At 42.1% G+C, this 26,898-nt stretch overlaps 1 protein-coding gene across 4 annotated transcripts in view; it reads left to right on the top strand.

The window, feature by feature from the left end:
• The window catches only part of LOC122189528 (sodium channel protein type 5 subunit alpha-like), a 206,878-nt gene that overhangs the window by 108,265 nt on the left and 71,715 nt on the right, over positions 1 to 26,898 (top strand). For all 4 annotated transcript variants that reach the window (XM_042888790.1, XM_042888786.1, XM_042888788.1 and 1 more), the window contains exons 13-15: positions 3,936 to 4,174; positions 8,420 to 8,593; positions 10,007 to 10,363. In XM_042888790.1, the coding sequence (XP_042744724.1) occupies positions 3,936 to 4,174; positions 8,420 to 8,593; positions 10,007 to 10,363 (770 nt within the window). The remainder of the gene's footprint in view (positions 1 to 3,935; positions 4,175 to 8,419; positions 8,594 to 10,006; positions 10,364 to 26,898) is intronic.

Genomic DNA, 26,898 nt, shown 5'->3' with positions numbered 1-26,898 from the left:
CATCATTACCAAAAAGAGGAAGGCCACACCTTCTTCCTTCCCTGTTCCTGCAGTATGATTGGGCTGCACAAAAAATTGATTTTCAGTGAGCAGGATTAGTTCACCCACAAGCTACAGGAGCACAAAGGACAGAGGAAATACGTGTAGCTCAGGGGGACGAAACTATCTGCTTTACCAACAACCTGGGCTTAAAAAAGCTTTGTTGATTGTAGAGTTTCAGGGGAGAAGCAGCGCATCTGATGTGTGCATTGTGAAGGTATCAAAATCAGCGAGAGTGGGTTGGTTAGAAATGATCATGATGCAGATAAATGGGTTCTTCTGGTTCTACCTGGAAAACTAAGTCCATTAGGAAGTGACTATCTCAAAGTCTTCATTGCTTTCAGGGGTAGGTTTCTGAAAACAATGCACAGTAAGGATTTTGCACAGAAATTGTCTGGGTTATGAATGGTTCTCACATCATTTTAGGCTTTCCTCTCTAAACCCTGTGTTTGGAAGCTGGAAAGAGAGAGTTATCTGTTGGGAGCAATTCAGCTTCCCAGAGATCTCAGAGCAGTGCAAGTGTTTCTGCAAAATCTGTACATGTAGGACACCAACCAATATTTTGAAAATGTGCTAGAAAGCACCTAACACTGCAAATCTGTTGTCCAATGAAGGAAAATGCTTTTAGAATGCATCCTGGCTTGAGAAAGCAGGCTGTTTATGAACCGATTCAAATAACAGGCTTGGCTGAAGCTTTCCTGTTATCACCTCAGGTTCTAATTATATAGACTAAAACTGTTATACAGCATTCCATGCCCATAAAGGAATCAGAAAAGGAAAGCATTAAGCAATTCTGCTAATCATGATCATTCAGCCATTAACTGTCTTTTCTGGCTTTTCTTTTTCATCATTTAACACAAATTATTCTTACAAAGCCATTTATCTTCTTTTGTGCTCAAATAAAATGAACATATAAAAGTTGTATTTTAAATAACACTTTAAAAGTACCTTTAAAAAGAACATTGGAGCTTTAGTACCACATTCAAACTGAGTTATGCACTCCCCTGATTTTCAGAAGAAATTGGACACTTAATGCCTTTTTTGGATTAAACATCAAGAACAGAATCCTTCTGATAACCAGTGATATTCTGGCTCTTAAAACAAAGTATCATTGGCTCTGGTGCTCACAGGGAATCTTCAACCACCTTGATATTTCCTGGAAAAAAACACTGCCAGGCCCCAGGACATTCCTGCAGTGCATAGAAGGTAACTTGTTGATGCAGATGGTTGAGCAGACAATGAGGAGAAGTGTGGTTCTTACAAACAACGAAGGACTGGTTGGGAATGTGGAGGCTGGGTGCAGCTTGGGATGCAGCAAACATGAGATAGTGGAGTTCAACGTTTTATGTAGAAGAAACAAGGCAATAAGTAGGATGACAGCCCTGGACTTCAGGAGAGCCAACTTTGACCTCTCCAAGAACCAACTTAGAGGTATCCCCTGGGTTAGAGCATTGGAAGGTAAGGGGGCCCAGGAGAGTTTGTCAGTGTTTGAGTAACACTTCTTCCAAGCTCAGGACTGGTGCATCTCTAAGAGTAAGAAATCAGGCAAAGGTGACAAGAGACCCGCATGGATGAGCAAGAAACTCATGGAAAAATAGAAGAAGATCTATAGAATGTGGATAAGGGGTCTGGACACCTGGGAGGAATATAGGAATGCTGCCAGAGCATTGCAGGGATGGAAAAAGGAGAACTAAGGTCCAGCTGGAATTAAATCTGATGGGGGAGGTCAAGGACAACAGGAAAGACTTCTTCAGGTATATCAGTAGCAAAAGGAAGACTACAAAAAATGTGAGTCCACTTCAAAATGAGGTGAATGCCCTGGTAAGGGAGGACACAGAGAAGGAAGAGATAGTGAATGTCTTCTTTGATTCAGTCTTGACTAAAACTAAGCCTAGGAGATCCCAGTCCCTGGGAATATGAAGTGTGGAAAAAGGAAGATATCCCCTTGGCTGGGAAGGATCTGATCAGAGATTGTGTAGGCAAACTTGATGCACACCAATGATGCAACCATGAACACTGAGAGAGCTGGCAGAAGTGATTGCTAAGCCACTCTTTGTCAACTTTGAAGATTTGTGGAGAAAGGAGAGGTGTCTGAGAACTGGAGGATAGCCAGTGTCACTCCAGTCTTCAAAAAGGGCAAGAAGGAGGAGTCAGGGAACCAGACCAATCAGCCTGAAATCTGTCCCTTGGAGGGTGATGAAACAAGTTGTTCTGGATGCCATCTCCAACCAAACGGAAGAGAAGGTATCAGGAGTAGTCAACATGGATTCACCAGGGGGAAATCATGCTCAACTAGCATGGTAGTCTTCTATGATGTCATCACCAGCTGAGTAGATGGGAGGAGAGTGGTGGATATTGTGTACATTGAATTCTGCAAAGCTTTTGACACGGTCTCCTGCAACATCCTCATAGACAAGCTTAGGAAATGTGAAATAGAGCAGTGGACAGTGAGGTGGATTAAAAACTGGCTGACTGGCAGAGCTCAAAGGATGGTTACCAGTGATAAAGATTCTAGTTGGAGGCCTGTAACTAGTGGTGCTCCCTGGGGGTTGGTGCTGGGCCAGGTCTTGTTTAACATCTTCATCAGTGACCTGGTTGAAGGGATAGAATGCACTCTCAACAATTTTGCTGAGAGAGGAGAGCAAAATTGGTTTCAACAATTTGCTTTCAACAAGACCTGGACAGATTGCACAGTTGGCTGGAGAGAAACCTGATGAGGTTCAACAAGAGCAAGTGTAGAGTCCTCCTCCTGGGGTGAAACAACCACATGCATCAATACAGATTAGGGGCTGACCTGCTGAGAAGGAGCTGAAGCTCTGCAGAGAGGGTCCTGGGTGTTCTGGTGGACAACAGGTTGGCCATGAGCCAGCAGTATGCCCCTCTGTCCAAGAAGATCAGTGGTACACTAAGGTATATTAAAAAGAGCATGGACAGCAGGGTGAGGGAGGTGATCCTCCCCCTCTACTCTGCCCTGGTGAGACCACATCTGGAATACTGTGTCCAGCTGTGGGCTCCTTAATTCAAGAAAGACAAAGAACTGCTGGAGAGAGTCCAGTCTAGGGTTACAAAGCTGATTAGGGGCCTGGAGCATCTCTCATACGAGGAAAAGAGAAGTCCAAGAGGAGATCTTACCCATGCTTATAAATATCTAAAGTATGGGAGTCAAGGGAATGGGACCATATTCTTTTTGGTACTGCCCAGCAACAGCACAATGGGCAATGGGCACAAACTGGAACATGGGAAGTTCCATATGAACATGAGGAAAATATTCTTTATTGTGAGGGTGACAAAGCTCTAGAGCAGGCTGCCCAGAGATGTGGATATTTAAAACCTATCTGTTTTTCCTGTGTGACCTGCTGCAGTGAACTGCTCTGGCAGTGTGTTGCACTGAGGGGTCTCCAGAGGTCCCTTCAAACCCATACTACCCTACGATCCTGTAAATCAGCTCTAAACATTGGATTTAAGCTCTTTTTCTCTTAAACGCTTTAAAACTCTTCATTTTAGATTTTTCTAAAATGAGACCTGACAATGAAAACAGCTGTGTTCCAGTTTATTCTTTTAACCACTTGAACTTGCCAAACTGGAAAACAGAGTGCAGATCTATGTGAAATACTAGCCTTTGCATATTTAGTGTGAATTTTCCTCTTTACTTGTGACTCCTTTGAAAGGTTACTACTTCCAGGATAGGCCACTGTCTGCTAAGTACAATCAACTGGCAAAAAAACCAAAGTGCATAATTCGCCTGTTAAGATAGAAATATTTTTGTCCTAAAAAAGAAAAAAAAAAGTGGTTCTGGGTAATTCAGGAGTCTTCCTCTATGTTGTAAGTCATTTTAAATGTTTCCTTGTCATATAACTCAGTGTGCATTGACTGTTGTTTTACTGCTTGTGTCTTAGAGCTTGAGGAATCACACCAGAAATGCCCTCCGTGCTGGAACCACTTTGCTGTTAAATTTCTCATTTGGGATTGCTGCCCGTTTTGGCTTTTAATCAAGAAATTTGTCAAGTTTGTGGTAATGGACCCATTTACTGACCTCACCATCACCCTCTGCATTGTGCTGAACACACTCTTCATGGCCTTGGAGCATTATAAGATGACAAAGGAGTTTGACCACATGCTTTACATAGGCAATTTGGTAAGTGAATATAAAGGTGAGACACCGTTTGAGGAATGTATTTGTTGCTTTGTAAAGTTTTGGCTTAGGTCTTGGAAGATTCTCTTTTAATATGCTGTCAGCATTGCTGTGCCTATGTCATGTCAAGCAAGAGAGTCCTTTCACATCTTCTGGGGTTTAAAACTTACTGTTTAAAAATCTTTTTAATTTCAGAAGAGTTTATATTGGAAAAAACACAGGATATCTAACTATGACATGGTGGAACTGCCCCTAAAAGTAGTACAAGCAAGATTTACTGTAGGACCAGAAGGTCTGGAGTACCCTGGAATGTGGACCCTGCTAAGTGTGAATTCAAGAACCCCAAAGTGGATATGAGAAAAGCCCTTTATTTTTATTAAAAAAAAGATAGCTCTCAAGCTGGGATCCACTTTGCCCAACTTGGGATATTTGCAGTGTAGGAGTCTCTGTCAGAGCTGATTGCATTTAAAGTCAGTGGAGAGAGATAAACAATTTTAAGGCACAATTAATTTGATGTTTTTAAGATATTTTCTTTTGGATAAGGTGAACTGTGCCCTATAAGCCACTGATTTTGCTGACCATTAACTGCAAAAGGAGCATGCACAGATGCTGCAGATGTCATGTCTGCAGTGAGATGCATCCCACACTGGCAGGTTTAGGTGGGTAGTAGCAATGATCACAATTGTTGTACCAGCACCAGCACACACAGTGCAGCTCATGTTTTTTTTCTTTTTTTTTTTAATACTACTCCTTGTTGTTCTTATCTGCAGACTTCCTCAGGCAGATTGAAGGTCTCTCAGCCTGTGGAGCCAGTCTGCAGGTTTTCAGCTGCTGTGTCCTGGCAAATTTCCCTGTCGCTGTGCTGGGAAAAATCAGGTGTCTCCTTTGGCTGCTCCAAACCCACGCTCTACTCCTTTGTGGGAAGCAGTAGATAAGCGTAGCTTGGAAAGTCACCCTGCAGAACTGCACCCAGCTCCTCTATGCAGCCAGCCCACGTTGTGGGGATGTTGCTCAACCATTTGTGGCCTTCTCAGATGACTCCTCAGATGATAAAAAAAAAATCCTTTGGACCCAGCATCCGTGACAGCAGGTGGCAATGCTGCCGTCCCGCCCTCTGGCTGGTAAATGCGTCTGTTCCTTGCTCTGCTTTTGACAGAGCAGCTTCTCTCTTTGCCAGACCACGGGCAGCAAATCTCCAGCCCCTGGCATCCCTCCTGCCCACAGGGCTCCCAACAAGGCTGATGGAAATGGAGACGACGAGCAGAGGGCAGGGGGAAAATCGCAAAGGAAATTTTGTTGAAGATTGCAGAATTTTGCAGAAGATGGTGTGCTTCACCCTGAGCTTCTCAGCTCTGCCTGAAGCTATTTTGATTTGTGTTAAAGTGTAAAATAAGCAAAACAGCCTGCTGCTTATGTTTGGGAGTAGGCTGCTGGCCCTGGGCTGCCCTTCCCCTCAGATGCTCGGATGGGTGAGAGGTTCCCCCCACCAGGTTTCCTGAGCCCTCGCATAACAGGAATGGTTGCGAGTAGAGCAGGTCAGGGAAGGTAATTCCATCCTGTGGAGGATTTTGCAAAGTCATTTGTAATGAAAATTGAGTGTGTTTTTTTGCAGTTTGCCCTGTAAGGGATGGCAGCCTCAGCTCCAGGGCAGGCTGCCAGGTGCCTGCTTCCCCTAAGCCACCAACTGCCAGAGCCTCCTCTGTGCCCACACTGAGCTCTGAGCTCCTGCCATCCCATCTAACCCTCTTTGAGTGATTACACCAGCATTAGGTGGGGGAAGATATTAAAAAGGGCACATCTTTGGCATTTTCTCCTCCAAATAAGTGTTTCTGAAAGAAATGAGAGTGGGATATGAATTTGCTATCTGTGAGAGTAGTCTGCCTGCTAGGCGTTGGAGATCTCCCACTCTGATGGTGCTATCTCCATCGACCAGCTGTGTGGCACTTGCTTCCTTTGGGCCTCGATAGCTTATCACTTACAGCAACCAACATTTCTAAATGCCCTCGCAAGGCCTGACCAGCACACGCACAGATTGATGATATAAGGCAGAAAAAGTGAGATTTTTCTCAATTTCTGTGTTTCTTTAGAAATGGAGACATTACTGCAGAGTAGGTGGAGAAATTTATTTATTATTTATTTCAGAGAAAATCCTCCAAATCCCCACTGGCACATTCACAACCACAACCAGTAGGATGGCGAGTTCATAGAATCACCAAGGTTGGAAAAGACCTCCCAGATCATCGTGTCCAACCATTCACCTACCATCAGTCTTTCCCTACTAAGCCACATCCCTTAAAACAGCATCTAAACGTTTCCTGAGCACCTCTAGGGTCGGTGACTCCACCACATCCCTGAGTAGTGCATTCCAGTGCCTCACCACTCTTTTGGGCAAGAATTTTTTTCTAACGTCCAGCCTTAATCTCAACGTGGTGCAACTTGAGGCCATAGTTACTCTTTTGCTTTCCAGCCTTCATCACTGCAGCATCCAGCTCCTCGTATAAGCCCAACAGTTTGTTACCAGGTGCCAGCAATTTGGTGACTCCCATTTGAAATTTGTCACTGGTGCACGTACATGGTTCCTGATGCCTATAAGATGGCTCAGACATTTTTTTCTATCTTGCTATGACATTTCCTTCTCGGAAGGCTATTGATTAAAAAAGATTCGAGCAAAGGAAGCGATCCTCCTGAGTCATTTCTCTGCAAGGCGGTTACACAATGTAGGCAGTGTGATGGTGTGGGTTTGCAGGCAGTCCCCTGGATACGATTTCACAGCCATCTAGTTTGGGCTGGCTTGCTGTCCTTAGGGAAACTGGGGCATTCGGGTGGGAATCTCTGCTGTCTCCAGCCACAGTGACTCAGAAATTGCATGTCAGTTAGGAAACAGAGATGGACCACTGTGTTGGGTTCTTGGTATAGGACTGATAGGATGGCAGTTCACACTGACACAGTCTGAAATATCTTCCCCTGACAAGGAGAATATATTTTACATAAGGAGATGTGTAAAATGGCTATTTGGAACAATCCAGCCATTCACACCTGAAGCATTATAGGGTAAAATCAAACTTTCTTCAAGTGCAAGCTGTGATCTTTTTTTTTTTTTTTTCTAAACTCCTTATCACCTTAATTATAGAGCCTCAACTTTTCCCTTCCACACAGTGGTGAGTTTCTCTTATTTCTTGCTTAGAGCTGATCACTTTTGCTGAGATAGCTACAGACATTTAATTTTTGGGAAAGAAAATATTTCTCCTTGAGTGTTTGTTACTGCTATATCAGTTCTGGTGTCCCCTCTTTTTGACTTACACAGTGCACTGGTATTGACTGCTGTGTAGAAAACCATGTGCTTTGATATAAAAGTGCAGCAGAGAACTATTCAGAACATGAAGCTCTGTGTACTTGAGCAGGTACTTAGAATGGAAATGAAACTATGTGAGTACAACACGATGCTCACATTTTCTCATTTTAAGCTGTCGTATTTATCATGATACTTAAGGAGTGCATCTGAAAGGATCAGATCTGATTCTCTCAGATGCTTTGCAGGAATGGGTTAAAATTGAATTTGCTGTCTGAATTTGCAGACTTGCTATGTCTTCTTCCCATGCCTCTTAGGCAATATTTATATGTTGTTCTAAAGAAATATGTTCCAATTAAAAGCTCCACTCTGTGACTTTTGAACTGTGTCATAAATAAGCAGTGCCTCTTCAAGATGCTGTGAGAAGAGATCTGCTGGAAGTAGTTGTAAAAATAAAATAATAAAAAAACAAGAGGGTTCAAATTAGGGTCTCTAATTGCCTTTGGTGCCAGGAAGAGAGCTCAGAATGGCTGGAGGCTCGAGCCTGGTATTGACAATAATAACAAAATAACAACGGATAATACAGCTGGTACGCTGCAGTCCAGATATCCCTTTAAAACTCCCACTCCATTCATTCAGGTTTCTCCACTGAAATAGATTTAATCTTTATAAAAGGCACCTTTACGCTTTCTTTTCTACCACTGAGAACATGCAGGCGACAGAAGGCGATGTAAGTGTCTGTCCCCATCAAGGGCTGAACCCAGACATCGCCGAGCATCGCTGCGAAGAGACCAGACAAAGCCAGAGCTGTAGCACTGATAAAGAATCAACCGTGAAAGATGACGTATTTGCTCACAACGTGCTTTTGGCTTTCTGCTGTGCTCACCTGTGACTGTGGAGACTGCGATAAAGGAGGGATGTGTGGAAGGCTGTTTTCACTTTGTGTTTTCTTTCTGCAGGTCTTCACTGGGATTTTTACGGCAGAAATGATCTTCAAAGTAATTGCCCTTGACCCCTACTACTATTTTCAGCAGGGATGGAACATTTTTGACAGCATAATTGTTATACTGAGCCTGATGGAACTGGGTTTATCCAGCATGGGGAACCTGTCTGTGTTACGCTCCTTTCGATTGGTAACGGTCTCATTCTGCTCTTACCCCTCTCCTTGCACTGCATATAAGCTCTGAGATGAATGCAACATATTTTCTTTAAAAAATGCATCCAGTAATAAAGACTTTAACTGCTGCAAACTGGTGAACAGTACGTGACACTAATTATATGAGCTGTGGGATAAATGGAATTGTTCCAGATTTACATCAGGGTAAACGAGAACATAATTTGATTCCTTCTAGCCGTGCCAGGTACTCGAGGCACACTTTAGATGTTCGAGATGCAATTTGTAATAAAAATCTGCTTTTTTATGCCTGTACACCTGTTAGAGCAACCAGCAGATAAATGATGGCCCCAAAAATGCAAGAGCTAGTAACATGTCTTTTTGGAAGTTGTTATTCCTAAATTATATTATAAACATGTCACCATTCTTTTAAATGTTGTCAAAAGAGAATGTCTTTGAATTATTCACGGAGTGATTTTTTTTTTTCTAGAACTGATCAGCATAACACAGCATCTGTCTCTCACGGAACTCCTTAGCTGTCAGTTCCTTTGTTATGCATGGGATAGTGGCATTCGATTAATGAGAGACTGTCGGCATATTGGAACAGAAAAGTCGTTTCCTTGCCAGCCTGACATTTGTGTTGCACTTCGTGTACCAGGATGTCCATGTTAATCATTCTGGCCATGATGTGGCTTCAGAACTTGAAAGACCAGGAAAATAAGCCCTTATGGTTGCATTTAGAGGAAGGCTTTTTTTTTTTTTTTTTCCTTTCTAAAATTCTCTTTGCTGCTCAAAAATGCAAATTTTTCACTGCCACTGCTGGGCTCTGAGAGCCTCCTGTCAGGTTCTGAGCAATGCCTCTGCAGTGGGGTTGAAATTAAACCTTCAGCTGAAAACACAGCACAAGAGCTAGGAACAGTTTACATCCTTAGAACAGGTCTTTGGTGGGACTTGGGCTATGCTCAGCCTTTGTGATCCTTGAGGTGGTTTTCATCCTGGGAGCTATCAGCTACCAGCATCAGGCTGAGGCTTGCAGTGAAACACAGTGGAAATGCTTCTCCCACTGCAGTATCGAACCCTAAGCCCTTTCCCTGCAGATGATTGTCAGGCTGTTTAATTTGAGAAGGAAAAATACCCTAAAGGAAAATACTGAGACATGAGACTTTCTCCTTCCGTTCCCCGCAGTGATATCAGGGAACTGAGCTCAAAAAGCACGTCTGTCTAATAAGGCACAGCAAAGCTCCTGAACGCTTCCTTCTCACCCAGGAAGCACAAGAGATGTTTTATTAATAGACGTAGTGAGGTTCACAGGAAGTGTGGCTAAAATCCCCTTGTGCTGTGGCATTCCACGTTGTACCCACTTTAATAATTCATCCACTGAAATCTCTGTTGCTTCCGTGAACTGACACTTTTGTTTGTGTTTTGTTCACAGCTGCGGGTCTTCAAATTGGCCAAGTCATGGCCGACCTTAAATACTCTCATCAAAATCATCGGTAATTCCGTGGGCGCCCTTGGGAACCTCACCCTTGTGCTGGCAATCATCGTCTTTATTTTCGCCGTGGTAGGAATGCAGCTTTTTGGGAAAAGTTACCTGGACAATGTGAAGAAGATAAGCACAACTGGCAACTTGCCACGGTGGCACATGAACGATTTCTTCCATTCATTTCTCATCATCTTCCGTATCCTGTGCGGAGAGTGGATCGAGACCATGTGGGACTGCATGGAAGTAGCTGGGCAGCCCCTGTGCCTTCTCGTCTTCTTGTTGGTCATGGTGATAGGAAACCTGGTGGTGAGTTGTCCAGATGGTTTCTTCTCCTTTTCCTGCTGGGTGTGTGGAAATGAATGTCCTTGTATCCAGAAAGTGCAAAACTTGTGTTGCTTCAAGGCTTTAGTGTTTGCTGAACCAAGGTCTCACCCAGACACATTTGTTCATATCCCAGGTCCAAATGGGGTGTCATTTCATTGCTAATTGGGATGGAGGCTTAATGTTTTTGCAGGACAGGTAATGTTTTAGAGGAAATAAAGTCACACAGGCTTGTTATAATGATTTTATTCCTTAAGGCATTGGTGAGACTTAAGAGATTTGAAATCTCTTTTCAGGAGTGAATATCACCTTAACTGTCACTGTAATGGGGGATATTTTTGTTTCTGTTCATTTCTGGTCCAGAACAGGTGAGCCTTACAGCTAGCACAGTGTCTTTGAGAGGAGTTTCAGATGTGTTTAGCTGGTGTGTTCTAAGAAGCTGTAGGTTATGTTTACAGTTAAGTCACTTGCTCATTGCTTTTTTAATAGACCATCCCATAAGCTTGGCTTACATAAGCTCTGAACCTATTAAGGCTGAATTGTATTTCCCTGTTGACATCTTAGGGAGCGCTTTGCTGGCTTGCAGTCATTGTGGAAATGTTTTGCCCGTTCAGCTTACAGAGCATCTTTGACATTGAGGCTCTAATGGGCTTACTGTTTATTCAGTGAGTTGTTTAATAGTGGATGTGGCCATAAAATTGTTAGGCTTTGCTATGGACTGCTCTTAGTGGTTGTTTTGCTTTTTAAGTACCCAGCGTTTTGCTTCTCGGCTGCTGGGGTAGAAAACTCCTTGGAGGAGCTTATGAAAGAAATGAGCACAGTTTTTGTGTTTGCATTAATTTAAATTTTAATAATTAGATTTTTGATTTCAAGAGAAAGCTGCAGTTTGTAGATTTTTGTATAAATCAAAACATTAAGCTACGATTGCTCAGAAAGCGGCAGGATTTCTCTTTGCCTTCTCTTTAACTTTCTGCCACTTTAGCTTTCTTTCTGGATTAGGTGATGTGAGACAAGTTATGACTTTCTGCACATTTTTGCGAGGAGTTCAGCCTAAGCTGAGAAATTTAAGCTCCTCCTATTGTTGGTCAATGGATTCTGTGTTTGTATTGAAATCTGAAAATGATAGCCGGGAAATTCGGGGGAATATGCTCACATTTGAAATATTAATGGATTACTCAGTGAATGTGTAACATCTTATTTCCTTAGGTATTAAAACTCATGAGATTGCATAGGGATTGTTAAATATAAAATCCAATTCAGAGGAGATTGTATAGCATCCACATGTATTTAAACTTCTGTGCTCGGAAAAGACTGTTCCAGATGTACAGCCAGATATTGAAGGCCTCTGTCAGCATGAGTGATCTGAAGTTACTGGTCAGCTGAAAGCAAAAGTGCCAGCTTCATGCTTTTCAGCCATCAGTTTTGTACGCACATAGCAAAGACTGGGGAATAGGAGTGATTATTGTATGTAAAGCTCTTAGGGTGAAAAAAATAAGAAGAAAAAGATCCATAGGTGTGAAAATGGGAAAAGAAAAACAGGTTCTGAATCATGAGGCTCATTCCATGCCGAGCACATGGAGATATTCTGATGTTAATTATCAGAAAGAAGATTCTTTTCTCCCACAATATTAGCAGAAGTCTTGGTTTCTTCAGTGAGAGTCAGCTGAATTCACAAAATTACTCATTTGCTGTAGAGCATCAGACAAAAGCTCAGCTAGCCAAAAAGCACTAATAACTCTTTAAAATGAGAAGACAAGCTCTGGCTGCAGTCTGGGGTGGGAAGAGTTACAAGCACTGTGATTCTGTGATATTCTCAGTGCTTGGGTCTGCAGGTCTTATCGAGCCTCAGTAACATAAATTCAAAGGAATGGTGGAAGAAAAGCATGGAAAATTAGTAAGTGCCCTGGGCAACTTCATGTTATAGAGCAGTCAAGCTGTTGAAAGGAATTTTAGTAATTCTTAAGACTTTGGTTGGTATTCACGTATCCCAAAAATGTCTTGCACTGTGCCACTGCCATGTGAAAGTATGTGCACTGCTGGTCAGCTGATATCTGAGTCATCCTCAGAGAACTAAACCTTACAGCATAGTTGGGAAATGACGTGCTGTGTCACTGCCTTCTGCACAGCAATACTGCACTGCTAGGATCTGGCAGCATTTTCAGAGTCATGGAAGCTACTTTGGAAGGGAAAGCCAAGCCAGAGGAATGATAAAGTAGGCTCGTTATCATGTGTAAGGACGTCTGAAATTGCTAACTGAATAATTACAATTACAGTTAAGACTTAACATATTTCCTGTGTACATATGTGTTCCTGAGTTTAGTAAGGAAAGTAACTGAGAGAGGAGTTATTAAAAAGGCAGAGAGGAGTTTGGGTAACGAGGCAGTCCTTACTGCCCTGCTCTGCTGGGTCAGCCAGTGTGAGAGCTGAGGGCGACAGCAGCCGCTTCTCAGGGGACAACCTCCTGCAGTGGGGACTGCTGCTGTACTAATGATGTGCATGAATAAAGTTGACACTCCAATCACAGAAAGAACAACCTTCCAACCTCTTTGCGTGAGTCTGACGTGTGCTGGCCAAGCTGCCCCTTTATTCTTGTCCCTGCTGCTTGGACAAAGTGAGATTTCTACCAGCTGCTTCCAGCGTGGTACAAAGTAAGGTCTGTGCTTTGAGTTATAAGCATGCCAGGGGGGATGGTCTGTCACAAGAGAAGGTGGTCAAGTTTTTACTGGGATGAAAATTGAGATAAAAGGTTGGAAATGCTCTTTATCATTGGTCATTGGCAGTCCTTTGGTCCAATATCAATGTTTGTAACATAGAAAAATACTGAGAACCTTTTCTGAGAACATAAAGATAGAAAGCATCACAAATTTCTAGGGTGCCCAGCTATCCTGCAGGAAGAACTGCCTGTCATCATTGAATTAATATATGATGCATGAAATTATGAAAAACAAATTGTAAGGTCCCACACTCCCCCGTTTATTTGTGTTTCCATAGAATCATAGAGTCACAGAATCATTAACGTTGGAAAAGATCATCTAGTCCAACCATCAACCCATCACCACCATGCCCACTAACCATGTCCCTCAGTGCTACATCTACCCTATTAAGTAGTTTATCAACAAGGAACCTTTGTGAGGATATAAAGATATACCTATCATTCACTGAGAGCATCCACATCTAACATGACCACACATATCTATCTTTGCAGTCAGATCTGGTCAACAAAGTCCATGAAGTCATAAAATATCCTACCCAAAGGTAAGTCTAAGGTGTCAGATTAAACAGACCTCAGAAGCACTTGTTTCTCTCCCACTAACTCAGACACCCACATGTATTTATCACTGGTTAATTTAGCCAACAACATGCTGCACCTATTAGAGAGCTAAATGAGATTCTAATATGCGTCAGGAAAGGTAATTACAGAGGAGAAGGGAGAGTACCAAAGCTGTTGTGCAGTGCTCTGCAGTACTGGACGTGCAGCGTATTCCTTTAGTGACTGACGCTCAAGAGAGATTAAGCCAAACTGGGAAAAGCAAAGAGATTTTAATTAGATGAGGGGAATGCAGAAGTAGGCAGGGAGAACTGTGTAGGTAACAAGCAATAGCTCTCATCAGAGGAGGAGAATAAATCACCCCTAGGTGCCCTTAGAAAAGGAAGCCTCAGGCTATCAGTGCAGTGAGGCTGTCTAGGAAGACTTTTCCACAGGACAGCTAGCCCCAAACCAGCAGCCTGTGAGATGGAACTTGGTTAATTTCTGAAGGAAGCAATTCAACAGCCCATGTCAGTAGGGGTCTTGACTTGGTGACCTGAGAGGACCTTCCAGTCCTCTTTTCCCATGATAATTTGAGTGCTTGTCAGCAGGGCTGCTCAGCGTGATTTGGATGAGAATTGAAGTGGCTTGCTTTAGTTAAACCCAATAGAAACTTGTCTTTAAAAAAACTGGATGCCCTGGAGTCTGTCCTTTTATACCTCTTTCACATCCGTGGAAGCCTTGATGTTTTGATGGAAGCCTTTTCTGTTTTGACACGGCCTATGACTATGATATACAGAAAAAATAGAAATGTCACATTCTTGGAAAGTAGAAGTTTTTCCTTCCTTACATTCTTTCACTGAAGTCAGTATGGGATGGTTCCTTGAAGAAGTATTCTAAGAAAGTGCTGCTAAACAACCATCAGATTAAAATCTGTAGATCCTCAAAGCCAGCAGATGACACAATATCTCAGCAGGTCTCATTAACCACCATTTCTTTCTTTAACATCCAAAGTCTGCTGATAAAATGGCATATCACCAAAGCAGTTCTGACAGAGTGGTCTCTGCAGTGTCAGGTCTCTGCAGCAAGGCAAGAGAGTATGAAACCAAGGTCCAGGGAGTGTGAATAAATGGTAATTTCTTAGTATTTTGACTTCAGAGTGTCCTTCTCAACAGTCTCCTTTCCTACCTCTGAGAGACTGTTCTGAGCACCACCAGTGTAACCTGGAAGGGAACAAACATTCTAGAATGAGAAGGGAGGAAAGGCCAGTTAGCATGGTTCCTGCCCTGACAGATGTGCCAGAAGTAGATTTGAGTTGGGATGGCTTGAGTAGGGATGAGAAGTGACTAAATGTGTGGTTGCACTGCTTAGCCAGTGAGAATTGCTTATTTCCTATCCCAAACCACCTGTATGAGTAGCAGTCTCCAGGAACCACAAGGAGGGGCTGGGTGCCATGTACCTATCTAATACTTCATTACTATGGCTGTAATCCTACTTTTAGGCAAAATCACTTTCTGGGTGTGCCTGGAAGTTTGTATCTATCCAGATTGTTTATATTCCTATTTATTTGTTTATTTAATATTAAGAATGAAGCAAAGTTGTGTGATAAATAATTCTAGTTAATTTGCTTTGCTTCATCTATGCTTTGATAGCTTTGTTGCCTTTTGTTTTGTGATTCTGCAGTCAAACAGAACAAAAACTTCAGAAGAGAGGTAGCTGTGATGTATAGTGCATAAATGTGTAAGGCAATACTGCTAGCTGGGCAGAGTAGTCTTCATCATGGGAGCTTTGTTTCTATATGAAGTTGTTTCTTTGAGTAATTTGCAAAGTATTATCGTTTCAGCACCATAATCTCTGATTGAGGAACACAAAAATGTGATGTATGTGACCACTGCATAGGCAGACTATAAGCCCACCCCATAGGAATCCTTCAGCCCACTGTGCAGATGTACCTGGGTGTTCACAATCAAGGGACTGCCTCAGCTGGGAGGCTTTGGTCTGCACAAGGTATGACAAAGCTTAACAATATGGAGCAAGGTGATCTCTCTCAGTAGTACTCAGCATGAGGAAATGTTTCTGGGCACATTTATTAGTAAAGGAGTAGCCATAAAGTCCTGTCTCACCCAATACTGATATATCTCCATCACAGTAGATGATCAGCAGATCACAGCCAGACTTGAAAGAGGTTTATGATAATGTGTCAGATTTTCTCTTTAAGTGAAATGGATATAGGGAACTATCACTGTCCCTGATGGTAGAATGACAAGTAATAGTAGAATTACTAGGCATCTAACAGGCCTAAGAAAATGTGGATAACAGTTCTGCTCCTCAAGAGCTCAGACAGCAGAAGTGTACTAGGATGGGCCAAGAAGGTCTTTATATGAGTCTTGTATTTCTACCTGAAATGAAGGAGCTGTCACTGAGGGAAACTACATCAAGACTCTGACCCTTTTAGGAGACATGAGGCATTACTCAGGGGGTTTCAGGACCAGAAAGCTTTTTACAGGGTGATTATGGTTGCTTTGCACCAAAGGAATTAGGCCTCATTCGTTAAGATTTCTTGTGCCAGTAAATGAATGAAAATGTAGCATCGATGACCTGTGATAGCACATTTCCAGCTATCTCCTTATTTTCTTTTCAAATTTTAAACAAATCTCATTCTCAACAACTTTTACTGTCTCTCCAGAGAAATGTACAACTGAAGAGTTTTAGCCATGCTTGCTGCCCTGAATCAAGTAATTATTTTTTGTTTAATGACAAATATGCTCTTATTCATGGGGGCCACTGAAGACTTCTACTCTGTGAATAAACATTACTCTCCTTGGAGGGAAATGTAGTTATATTGTGGTTGTACAGCTGATGATTAATATGAATGAACTGGAATTGTAGAATATTGTGTGCCTCCTAATACCAAATGCTAGGTTACCTCTGCTTGTTGAATATTAAAGCAAGTTTGGGAAGAGTATGCTACAAGTTAAAGTTATTACTTCTTTTTTCACCATTCTAACCACCACAGAGGTCTGTACCCTCAGAGTTTGCATACCGTCCTTCATCCACCGAGCAGATATTCTCACTGAGACAACATTTGCCCCATTAGTTCCTCATCCTATAAAAGGGAAGGAAGAATGGACATGACACACTAGTATGTACTCAGGGGAGAACAGTACTTTACAAGCAAATGTGCATCCAAGGAAATCCAAAGAGAAGTTCAGGTTTTCCAAAGTCTTGCACAAGCATCGCCTCTCCTTGTGCTCCCCCATGTCTGTGTCGTGGGTGCCATTGCTCACCTTATCTGCTCTTTCAGCAGCTCTCACCATTCTAGAAACATTCATTTATGTTTCAGTGACATCAGCTGTGAAGGCCACTAGGCAAACAAGCAGGAATGCGCATGTCAGGAATGGTCAGTGTCAGGACAGGCAAAATGTGCAAAGCAGCAAGCAGGGTGTGTGAGGGTACAGCAGCAGAGGGACATGCTGAGAAGCTGCAGGAACCTTGGTGAGAGTTGGAATGCTGGAGATGGGGGGCTGAAGAGATAGTGAGGGTCCGTAAGGAGTTTGAGCCCCAAGGAAATGTTAGCACAAAGTGGAAGTGTCATTTCAATCAGTCTCATCAGTTTGGACACTGGTTTAAGTGAGGTGAATTTTCCTCCTCAAGTCACGTGCAGCTTTGTGGAAGAGCAGCCCAGAATGCATGAATAAGCACCTTTCAGGACCCAGGCAAAATAGAGACAAAACAACTGTCAGCATATTACCATCCTTTTTGCTTCCACTGATGTATGCTTATGTTACATTTGGTGTGATACCAGAGAATCCAGACCACAAAGGAAAGCAGCCAAACCACAACACTTTCCCAGCTTCTCCCTTCACATTTTTCATGCCAGCTACTGACATAGTCTGTGAGTCCCTGGGCAGTTTCTGCTGTTTGTATACTCCATTATCCACCCTTGCTTGAACACTGTCCAGGAAGCAGAGCAGTCAGGTAGCTGATGCTTTTGAGCAAACATCTAGCTGTATCTGCTCAAGTATTAAACACCCTTAAAAGGAATGAAAGGCCCACCAGAAACAGATGGCATCATGTGAAGAATCAAAACGATGAATCCTGACACCAGCAATCAATCAGTCCAGTTGCCTCTAATGGCTCCTAGTAGAGTTGGAAAGCTTGCATCCATCTGTAGGTTTGGAGTTAAAGACAAACTTTTTGTCTAAGACTCAAGGCTTTTAAAATGGCGTGATTTATCAATGACCACAGAAACAATCATTGTGTATGTTACTGGGCATACATCATATATGCATCATATATAATCACCAAGGTTGGAAAAGACCACTGAGATCATCCAGTCCAACTGTCCACCTACCACCAATTTTTCCCCACTAAACCATGTCCCTAAGTATAATGTCTAAAGATTTCTTGAACAGTGACTCCACCACCTCTCTGAGCAGCCCCTTCCACCACCTGACCATTCTTTCAGAGAAGAATTATTTTCTGATGTACAACCTGAATCTCCCCTGGAGCATGTTGAGGCCATTCCCTCTAGTCCTAAATAGAATCATTAAGGTTGGAACGACCACTGTGATCGTCTAGTTCAACCACCAGCCACTCTCGTGTGGAACACTAGAGGGTGGTGCTAAAAAACCTGGGGAAATTAAATTCAGGGTATTTTTGATGGACCATCAAAAACTGCTGGGTTTCAAAAACCCAGATTTTGAATCTGCCATGGTATGGCAGATTACGTAGTGCTTGTTCCAGGCTTGGAGGTACAAGAGTGCTTTGTTCACGAGAGGTGAGGGAAATGCACCTGGGAACAGATGGGAGGAAAAACTGCTTTCCAAATGTTGTCCTAAAAAGTAATCTGCTTCCTAATGTCACTACAGATTTATGAGTTTGTGCATCCTGCCATAGGCTCAGTTGTTTATTCTGAAGAGCTGAATCTTGGCACTTGGTGACTAAATCTGAGCAAGCATCTTGCATTAGGGGACAAGTGTGTTCAGTTCCTGTTTTAAAGGTACCTTTTGGTGTCCATGCTGAATAAGTACTAAAATCGGCCAACTTTTTCCTTGAATCATCTATCCATAGAAAGGTAGATCTCTTTAAGTATTAATAGCTAAAATCCTAATAAAAATTATTGTACATCTTCTACTTCTGATACAGTTCAAAGGGCTGAAAACAAAAACTGGATCAGGGCTCTCTTTTGATCTATGAAGCAAGGAATTCCCCGGAAAAAAATAACACATACCAAATTTATTGGTGTCTTTTTATTAGTAGAATGTTAAGCTATTGCTTCTTGATCAATAGCGAGCCACTGGGGTGTATCACAGAACAGTAATGTCTCTTAACACTAGTGCTGTTCCACAGGAATGTACATAAGGAAATATGAAACTATATCCTGTTCACCTTCACAGATGGGAGATTTATTAGAAATACGGAGGGAAAAAAAATGCTAATGCAATGTGCACAAAGCCTGCCACTTGAAAACCAGCTTTATGCTTTTTGTACGACTTGTCATTTCAGGTCAAATATCTTGACTGCATGACATGAAGCACTGAAATATCATTTTTAATATTATCCAACCTTAATATTATTCCTTAATTTTATTACAACTTTATGATTCTATAATTGGACTCACCGTATATGTCTATGAGTCATGTTTTTACAAATTTTGTTTGTGAAGATGATACTAGTGAAATGTCTGCTGAGATATAGATTAGTCTGATGATTGAAGAGCTGAATTTTGAAATATGTATATATATTTATATAGCAGGAATCAGTAGGATAAAATACTGCTTGTTTTTGTACTGTCTGTGCTTGGCTAATTACATAAGTAGGGTTTTGTCAGTGTTTAAGTTCATGCTAATAGCAGAGTAGTTATTAAAAACCTAGAAGACAATGAGTCAAATATAGTTGGACAAGAGTGTGCAAAGGTAGGTAGAACCCAATATGTCTCTTTTTATTAATGTCACTGTTGTCTGGATGTCATTAAAAGGGTAATGACAACAGAGTTCCTCCTTGGATGCACCGAGGCAAGGGCAAAATTTTATTGTTAAAATAGACCAAGAGGTACAAATTTTATATGTTATTAATTACTCATTACATCTTCCGCTTTTGTTAAAATATTCAGTTAAAAACATTGATTATTTCTCCCCACCAGTGAGCAGTTCATTCTAACAGCTGCCTCTAGAAATAGCTTGTTAGAAGTGATACGTGAAACAATCAGGTTATCATGACAGGTTTGCTCTTCTTAGGAAGTGTATGATATTTAAAAGGGACTGGAATTGATCTTATCCATGTGCAGTGTATGTTTCTTCAGTTAGTACTCCATGGCAAGTGTATCGTTGTCCAATCTTCTCAGGAAATGAGTACATGCTAATTGATTTTAGGGCTGGGACTGAAGTATACTGTTAAAAACATTGATATTTTCCATTCTGAATTTTTGAGGAGATGAAAAACACGCTTATATTTGTCTTTAGGGATGGAGGCACCATCATTTGTAAGCAGCTGCTGAAGAGCAAAAGTCATCCTCACGCTACAAACTCCTTCATGTGGCTGTTTCTTCCAGGCGGACTTCCAGATCCCTTCTCCTCTCCTGTAACCTCATATCCCGTACTTAGTTGTGATGTCATCCCATTTCTGGGAGCTTCAGTAAGGACTAAACGCTTGTTCATGTCTCTGTGTTTGAATACCAGGCAGGTGCCTGCATCTATAAACTGGCCAAGTCTTCTCTGTCTTAGTTAGCACATTCTTTGCCTGCTGTCCCAGCTGGTGCAGAGGTGCTCATGGGGCAGCCTTGGTCGGCAGCAGCACAAAGCAGTCCTGCCTCAAGCAGATGGGGCCAGGAGGTGGATGCTCCCCTCAGGGCTGCAGAACAGACCTTGACTTGCCTGTATTTGCTACAGCAGATGCAATTTTTAGCTCCCCAAACAGGCTGTCTGCTTAGCTCTCATTCCTGTCTTCTCTTCAGCAGACTGGCAGTGAGCATAGACTCTTAAAAGTGCTCTTATGGTCAACTCACAGCGTTGGCTTTCTCATTGCTTTCCAGCTTTATGTCCATCTTGCATTAAAAAAAGCTTTTGAGTGGCCTTAGTGGCTGAGATTTCAGCCAGGCGCACAGAATGCAATTAATAAATAAAATCGCTTTCAAAATTCCACATCAGCAAAATACTTTTTGTATTTCCTGATACAAGAAGAAGCTTGTTGAGGATGAGGTCATTGTGTCTGGAAAGAACAGTTTGCTTTGATCGTGTGGTAGAACACAGACTTGATCTGAAGAGTGCGGGCAGCCAGTCCTCCACAAAGTACTTTCTTTATGTTTTTCTTTTTCTTTGTTTGTTTGTTTTTAATACTTCTCTGCAAAGCACATCTCAGAGTGAACTTTATCCTGCAGAGATCCTCTCTGGGAAGAAAGGACATACATTGCCTTCCCTTCCTAGAAAAAGATCCAGGATATCTCGTTCCCTGAGGCTTTAACAACTGAGAAATGCAGGGGACAGGCTGTGGACCAAGGCCACTGCTGGTAGGCAGGAGGAGGTGATGGCAGAGCAAATGATGCTCATTTTAGAACAACAAGGCACACACATCAGCACCTCTCTGTCCTCCCACCTATTTGTAGATGTAGAGCAGCCCTCCTTTCAGGTATGCAGCTGGCACCAGCCTTCCCTGCACTCTTATTTGCAGGTGGGAGGTTCCAGAATGCCAAATTATTAATAAAAATCATAACTCTCCTGGCTGGGAGGCAACTCTGTCTCTCCCAGGAATCTGCACTTGCAAAATGAGAAGTCAGATCCTCCTCCAACCCCAAAATTCACTAAATCACAGCATCACAGAATTGTAGGGGGTGGAAGGGACCTCTGGAGATTATCCAGTCCAACTGCTGAAGCAGTTCCCTCCAGTAGATTGCACAGGAATGTGTCCAGGCGAGTTTTGAATATTTCCAGAAAGAAGACATCTTTTTCACACTTCACTTCATAGGAAAGTGTAATATCAAAATTATAATGTCAAGCCTGAAAAACAGTCTAGAAAATAATATTTTAAAGGAAATTGCTCCCCTCCTTGTTTAAATAAAAGAAGCTAATAATTATTATTTCTTGACTTTCTGATTTAATTTCCTAGTCTCTGGGCCTACCCTCATATTGCTTTTACTTTAGTGTAATACACTGGCTCCAGGGAAGTCATTCCTTCATGTAGCCAGTATCACTGGCTTTTTTGGCTATTATTCTGCTGCCAGCTCTGGTTTTCTCTTCTTGGTTCTCCATGACTTACCTTTCCTCAGATGTATTCTGCCATGTTTGAATGGAAACTACCTCTTTGTTGAACTCCATTCTTCCAATGCAGAACATTTCTCTTTGTACTTAGAATCACAAAATCATAGAATCCTTGGAGTTGGAATGAACCTTTAAAGTTCATTTAGTCCAACTCCCTTGCAATGAACAGAGACATGCTAAATCAAGTTCCTCAGGACCTGATCCATCCTCACCTTGAAAGTCTCTAGGGACTGGGCATCAACACATCTCTGTTCCAGTGCCTCACCACCCTCATTGTAGAAGACTTTTTCCTTATATCTAACCTACATCTATCTCTTTAAGCTTGAAAACATTTCCCCTTAGCTCAAAAGTAGCTGTAGTCTTGTGACACGTAGTCATTAAACTTTCTCTGACTTCCTTAAGGCTTCGGGGATATGTTGAGCCTTTAGAACCTTGGCCACAGTTCACAGAATCATTGAACAATGGAATGTCCTCAGTTGGGAGGGACTTATAAGGATTGTCAGGCCCAAGTCCAGTTGTCATTCTGGGAGAAGTTTGTGACTGGGCTATTCTACAGCATTTTTTGTCTGCCTGGACTGGTTTGAGAAGGCCTCAGCAGCCCTGGTGGAGCTTTTTCTATGCTGGTGAACTAGTGCTGTTGTGATATTTGATGAAAAATCTGTGGGAATGTGTTTGTTTTGTGCTATAGCTTTAGCAGTGGACAAGAAATTGTCTGTCTCCACTCAACTTTACCAAATCAGACTCGGAGGCAAATATTTTCAGATCAAGGGGCACGTAGTTTCCAGAAATTTGTCTTCTGAGATTTACAGGGGCTTACCTTCAAAAAACACTGGAAGTCCGTCAGTGAAGAAGACCTCTAGATTTAATTCATTAATTCTTGACTAGTGCTTGCAGTGATATGGTTTAGTGCAGATTTATACCCACAAGAGTGATTAGCAGATAAAAAAGATGTGGCAACGTAGGAAATCATTCCTCCCCACTCAGAATCCCACTTTGAGGAGAATTTCCATCTTGAGGTTCATTAGGTCTGGATGGCAGTTAGAGCAGTTTTTACGTGGTGGCCTTTGCCTGTTGCTGCTCTCAGATGTCAAGTCTAACATGCCCTTGTGTCTACCTGGCTTTATATCTACCTTGAAAACAGGGAGGGATTAATGGCAGTTTAAAATGACCTCAGAAAACTCTTATGTGATACAAAGGTGCTGTGGAGTGTAATTAATGGGCCTAATCTGCCCTTCCATTACTCAAGCAGATTTATTCCCATGTAAAGTGTTGAGAACAGCACTGAGGAATCTGGCCAATTAATTATACATACTCCTTCAAGCCTTAAGAGGAATAGGGTGGCCGTTCTCTCCACCCATGCAGACACCATTGAACATGGGTGAGCACAGCTGTCATCCAGCATTGCTGCTCTGCTTCATACCACTTAAAGGCAATTAGGCATAAAAGAGGCCACTGGCACTGCAGGGAAGTATAATGGCAGTGCCCCAAATGTAAGATAGCAAAACTTTTATTAGCCTCATGGTGAATACCAGCAAAATGGTAATGAGCTGGGGGAAGCCATTCATCTCACCCAATTTCTAGAGTCCACCATGCAGGTAGCTACACCCATGTCAGCCACTCTTCATATTCTTCACAGTCAGTGGGGAGCAAAGGCACTTCTTTCTGCTCCTTCATTTCACCTCACCTGTGCAGACATCAGTTTTACAGTGAGACACGTTGAGCACAGGCTTGCTTAATTGTATGGACTGGAAGCAACTTGCCTGTAAGCCTTTGGCAGGCACGTGTGACTGCAGGCTATAAGCATCCCTGTTCATTGCTGGGTAGTTGAACCAGATGATTCTAAATGACCTTTAAGGGTCCCTGCCAACTCAAACAATCCTATGATTCTTGATTCCGTGAAATCAATATCCTCATTTCCATGTATTTTCCTGGCTGATCTTGGGCAAGAAACAAAAAGGAGATCCATTCTCCTCCAACAGTGTTGCCTCCTGCCTGTCCCCAGCCAGATGGGCCTTATGCCATACTTGTGGTATCATGATCATTTTGACAACAAGGAACTAAGATATCACAGCCAAGGATTATGAACTGAATATGGGATAAAGAGAAGCTGGTCTGGGAGGATATAAGCTTCTTATCCAGCACCAACAGCTGAAATAATAGAAAGCGGAATATAGAAAATAACTGATGATATAAATTGCTTTTTGCAGATGCATTCTTTCTTTGATAAACTTTGCCCTAGGATGAAAAAGTACAAAAGATTAGAAAATATACTTCCAAGGAAATAAATAATCTTCCAGTTGCATGGAGGTGGACTAGATGACCTATTGCTGTAGGTCCCTCGATTAAGCTTAGATCTCATACTTTCTTGATGCAGAAAAAGGCCCTTTATGAGCAATTTTCTTTTGCATCTTCTTGGATTTTACTACGGTGAACAAAATAAAGTAATTGGTACAAAGTACAATATTGTACAAGGCTTGCTAAGATCACCAAAGGGAGAACAGCATCTTTCCTACCTGTACTGATGAAAGAGCAGTGCAGATGTCTACTGCCATCAGGAAATAGACAGGAAAGAAGGAAATCAGTCTTTCATATTGGTCACAAAATGTCTGCAGCTCTTTCTGCTGGTTTGTGCCGATATGCACTGATGGAGAAGTGGTTTTGGGTAGGTTGAAGTGTACAGGTCCTGTTGTATACACAGGATGTACCAGGTGAGTAGTCACGATCCCATTGGGTACCTCACCATGCTGCTCTGATCAGGCATTTCCATGCAGCTGAGTGACATCAGTGACAATATACTGCCCCAGGGATACAATTTGTTTTAAATGTTCTTTTGTTTCTTGTTGTTGTTGTTGTTGTTTTTTTAATGACAGAATTCGCTGTTTCAGCGTGTTTTCTGCTGTGGACCCTGTTGTCATAGAAAAAAAATGCTTATCTGTTTTTTCTTCCACATGGAAACACCCTCAGGTGATATCAGTTCTTACAGCTGCCCTCAGCTGTCCTCCCTATCCTCCATCTCTTGCATTGCAAAAGACAGTACACATCTTCAGTCTGAAAATGTCTGGGTTTTTAGAGGGTGCTTGTGGGCTTACAAAGGAAGAAGATATGGTAGGCATGGTGGTGATGGGTTGACAGTTGGACTAGATATCTTAGTGGTCTTTTCCAACCATAATGGTTCTATGATTCTAAGAATTGCTCTCGAGAGCACTTCCTGGATTACTCTGATTTGTGAATCTCCTCCACTGCAAAGGTACCATTTCTGGGTCCTGCCTGCTGGGATCTGTTCAGTGTGACCCAGGCAGATGAGAACATCTGGCTGTATTTGTGCACAGTGTAAAAGGTTGGTTAAGCCTCATGCACAGAAAAGGACTGAGGTTTGAAAATGAAGCTGCCTCGTTTTGTTGGCAGTGTGCGTCAGGAAAGATCTCATTACAGGAGAAGCCAGGGAGGTGAGCTCCTATCAGATCCCCTGCAATCAAACAAAACCATCAGCTGAAGGCCTTGCCTTGGAGATGGTTTAACCCTCTCATTAGGTTTGTGCAGGTGCAACATTGTTCTTGATCCTAGTCTAATGAAAAACAGAATGATTTTAAATCTGTGAAGTGGCCTTAGACTTAGCAGTGATATTTCAGCCTGTATTCAGTGCAGCACTGAGCAAGGTGCCAAATGCTCTATGTCTCAGGGATCTCAGTCAGAGTGCAGGGCAGTGAATACATTGCTGAATCAATACACAGGAGCACAGGGGATTGCAGGGGCTGCACGTTGTTTGACTGAATGGGAGATGGAAGGTTAAATACATAAAGATTTACAGCCTTCCATTTTTGCCAAGTCAAGGCAAATATAAGAAAGGAAGAAAAATGAGGCAGTAGTCACACACTTTTGCTCTGGCATCAGACTTTGCATGCAGATGTTTTTAAAGAGAGTTTGATCAGAAGGTGTCACCTGAAATTAAGCTGTATTAGTGAGGTCACCATCTCTGGAGGTGTTAAAGAACCGTGGAGATGTGTCACTGAGGGATGTGGTCATTGGGCATGGTGGGGATGGGTTGGCAGTTGGACTTAGAGGTCTTTTCCAACCTCCATGATTTTATGATGCTATGAAAACTCCTCCAGAGGTACTTCTCAGGGAAGTACCCAACATTAGGCTGGATGAAATTCGATCCTTTGCATCTTATAATGGCAGAACCAGAACCCCTAGCATTGGAAAGGCATTAAGAGTGCCCATGAAAGCATGATCTATTTATTGCCATTAGGGTAAATGCTTAACATCATTATGCTAAAGGATTTGGGGTTTCTTTGAGTGTATGCATCATTTGATTTCTAGCCTCAAAGTGACCAAAAAAGTGACCTGCTTTCAGAGACTGGGTTTTTTATGTTACTGGAAAGAAGATCCCTTTTTGAGGGGGTCTTGATGGATGTGCAAATCTACCATTGCTTTTGAAAACTAGATTTGTCTTTAGTTTGCTTTTACTTAAACTGAAAGCATTGCGTTAGCAACCAGGAAAACTGGATATTATTAGTAACCTTTTACAGAAAACATGATGTGTCATGGGTTGAGCATGTGTTATTCTAGAAAATGTGCCATACAGTGAAATGGGAATAAGTAAACACAAAGTGCTTATGCAGCAGTTTACTCTGTTTGAACACCCTACAATACACCTCTGAGGTTACCTGCTCATAAGGGAAAGAGGGAGTGATTTGAGATTTATTTTTGGCTGAAAGCATGAAGTACAAATAGATCTTTGTGCGAAATGTCAGATCCATTTCTGGGAAGCACACGGCACGGCCTTGATAATCCATGGTAAATAACAATATTATGTTACCACCTATTTTATATATACCTTCAAGTGTATCTGAATAGACTAACGTGACTGTAGTTGAACATCAGAAATAAATACAGAAAAGTAAAACAAGGCGTTTCAAAAAAGTTATTCTGCACGCGGTAGAACTAAGCAGAGAATGAAGTTCAGTTTCAGATTTCAATATTTGGGTGCTTGTGTGGAGTTTCTGTGTTTGAGGAAG

The sequence above is a fragment of the Lagopus leucura genome, unplaced genomic scaffold, assembly GCF_019238085.1.
Source record: "Lagopus leucura isolate 7727_CA_CO unplaced genomic scaffold, USGS_WTPT01 Super-Scaffold_100157, whole genome shotgun sequence".
NCBI lineage: Eukaryota > Metazoa > Chordata > Aves > Galliformes > Phasianidae > Lagopus > Lagopus leucura.
Note: the sequence above shows the minus strand (reverse complement) of the source record. Positions and strands in the feature narration are given on the sequence as shown.